At 42.3% G+C, this 1,658-nt stretch overlaps 1 protein-coding gene across 1 annotated transcript in view; it reads left to right on the top strand. All coding sequences in view use genetic code 11, as the record gives it.

The window, feature by feature from the left end:
- Window positions 1–303: 303 nt before the first annotated feature.
- The window catches only part of EGR_10445 (hypothetical protein), a gene marked incomplete at both ends in the record, with an annotated part of 11,714 nt that continues 10,359 nt past the window's right edge, over window positions 304–1,658 (top strand). Inside the window, 2 exons of the mRNA XM_024499694.1 lie at window positions 304–339; window positions 702–852. Coding sequence (XP_024345901.1) covers window positions 304–339; window positions 702–852 — 187 coding nt within the window. The remainder of the gene's footprint in view (window positions 340–701; window positions 853–1,658) is intronic.

Genomic DNA, 1,658 nt, shown 5'->3' on the forward strand with positions numbered 1-1,658 from the left:
CAGACCTGGGTAAGATTATTAATTTAGTTAAATCGGGTCTTTTATGATTTCCTTTAGATAGTCAACAGGTAATGGCTCAAATTGTAGATATTCTGCCTAGCTAATAAGAATGTAGAATTGCTGTCATAAAATTTGACTCCTATTCGATTTTGTTAACAGGAAGTTGATCACTCAATAAAAAGTCGCTCAGCTTTCGTTTCTGTAAAAAGAATTTTTCCATGAAATTCATATTAGATTGGCGCGTTTGGCTTGCAGACCTTCAAGCAGTCACAATGTTATTACAAGTATTGGGCAGGTATTTAAATGGCTTTCGCTCCGAAACTACTACATAATTATGGGGTATGGCTACTTTAATGCCTGCCTCGGGGTGGCGATAGCATTGGCAGAGGCTGAACATTATTTTCGCTTATATTTTGGTGGTAGTGACGCGCCAACCGTTACAAAATCCTCGGCTTTGGCGACATTGACACCTCCACTGTCCGCGGCAACCTGATCAGCCCGAAGGGGTTCGCTCCGCCACGCCAGGTTAGAACAATGATTGGCTTGTTCGTTTCTCCTATATGACATCAGCGACGTGTTGCTTGTGTGTGTGTGCGTGTATGGCCTGACGTATAATCTTGCAGGATACCAGAACGTCAAATGATGGCACCTTCTGTTGACAGGCATTTCTTAAGCAGATTTGCATCTAATTCAAAGTGTAGATATGCTTTTTCAGTGGTTGTGACTTTTTTAAAGCTATATATTACTTGTCACAAATCTTCTTAAGAGTTGAAGTGAAAAATTTGCCTTCCGCTTTGGCAACTGTTTTATGCATACTTTCTGGTCACCATTATAGTGGCTTATGTGTAACTTGTTATTTGTGGTTTATGCTGTATCTTAATATGTACCTGTCATTCACTTGCTGACCCAGAGTTACCATTGAGTTTGCTCTGGATATGTAAATGAGTGTGCGTAGTAGACAAGGCTTTGCGTATAAATAGGGTGCTTCCGCCTTTTGATATTTCATCGGTCTGTAGCAGGGGGCAAGGCCTCTACCCTCATGTGTCTGATGGGTTGGATTTACCGTACTAATTATAGTGATGCCATGGTCTCTTTTATCAGTAACTGGGTGCTTAACTGGTAGAGCTCATCAGTTTTCATCCCCAAGTTATCCGTTTTGCGGATAGAGTCCAGCTTTATGGCAGAGATCGAGATTATCCAAATGATGATGCAAAGCAAGATGACATGTGAGAAAAGCAGTCAGCATCATCCTCAATGCACGATGCAATCGGCGTTTTTAGCACACAATTCTTTTCCCTATTAAATGATCCTTTAAAGTAGCCTAACAAAATTTAAAGTGATCCAGAAGTTGCTCAAAGTTGAGCTCTGTGGCCTACCTTGGAGTGACAGATAGAGTGCTTGCACAATAAACTAATGAATTCTAGCTTCCCGAAATGGCAAAGGCGAACTACATGAACATGAAACCCGGTCATAAAGTGGCACTCACTGCAGAGAAGAGTAAACGGTCAAGGACCCTGATGCTGACGGCAAGGTGGCGCTAAATCACATCCTCAAGATGGGACCCACGGTCGAGGGAGAAGTATAGACCTGCCAGCTGCATCCTTTGGTCAAATGTCCCACCAAAAGTACTCAACGACTCTGCAAACAAACGTACGCCC

Source organism: Echinococcus granulosus (assembly GCF_000524195.1).
Source record: "Echinococcus granulosus chromosome Unknown EG_S00220, whole genome shotgun sequence".
Lineage (NCBI taxonomy): Eukaryota > Metazoa > Platyhelminthes > Cestoda > Cyclophyllidea > Taeniidae > Echinococcus > Echinococcus granulosus.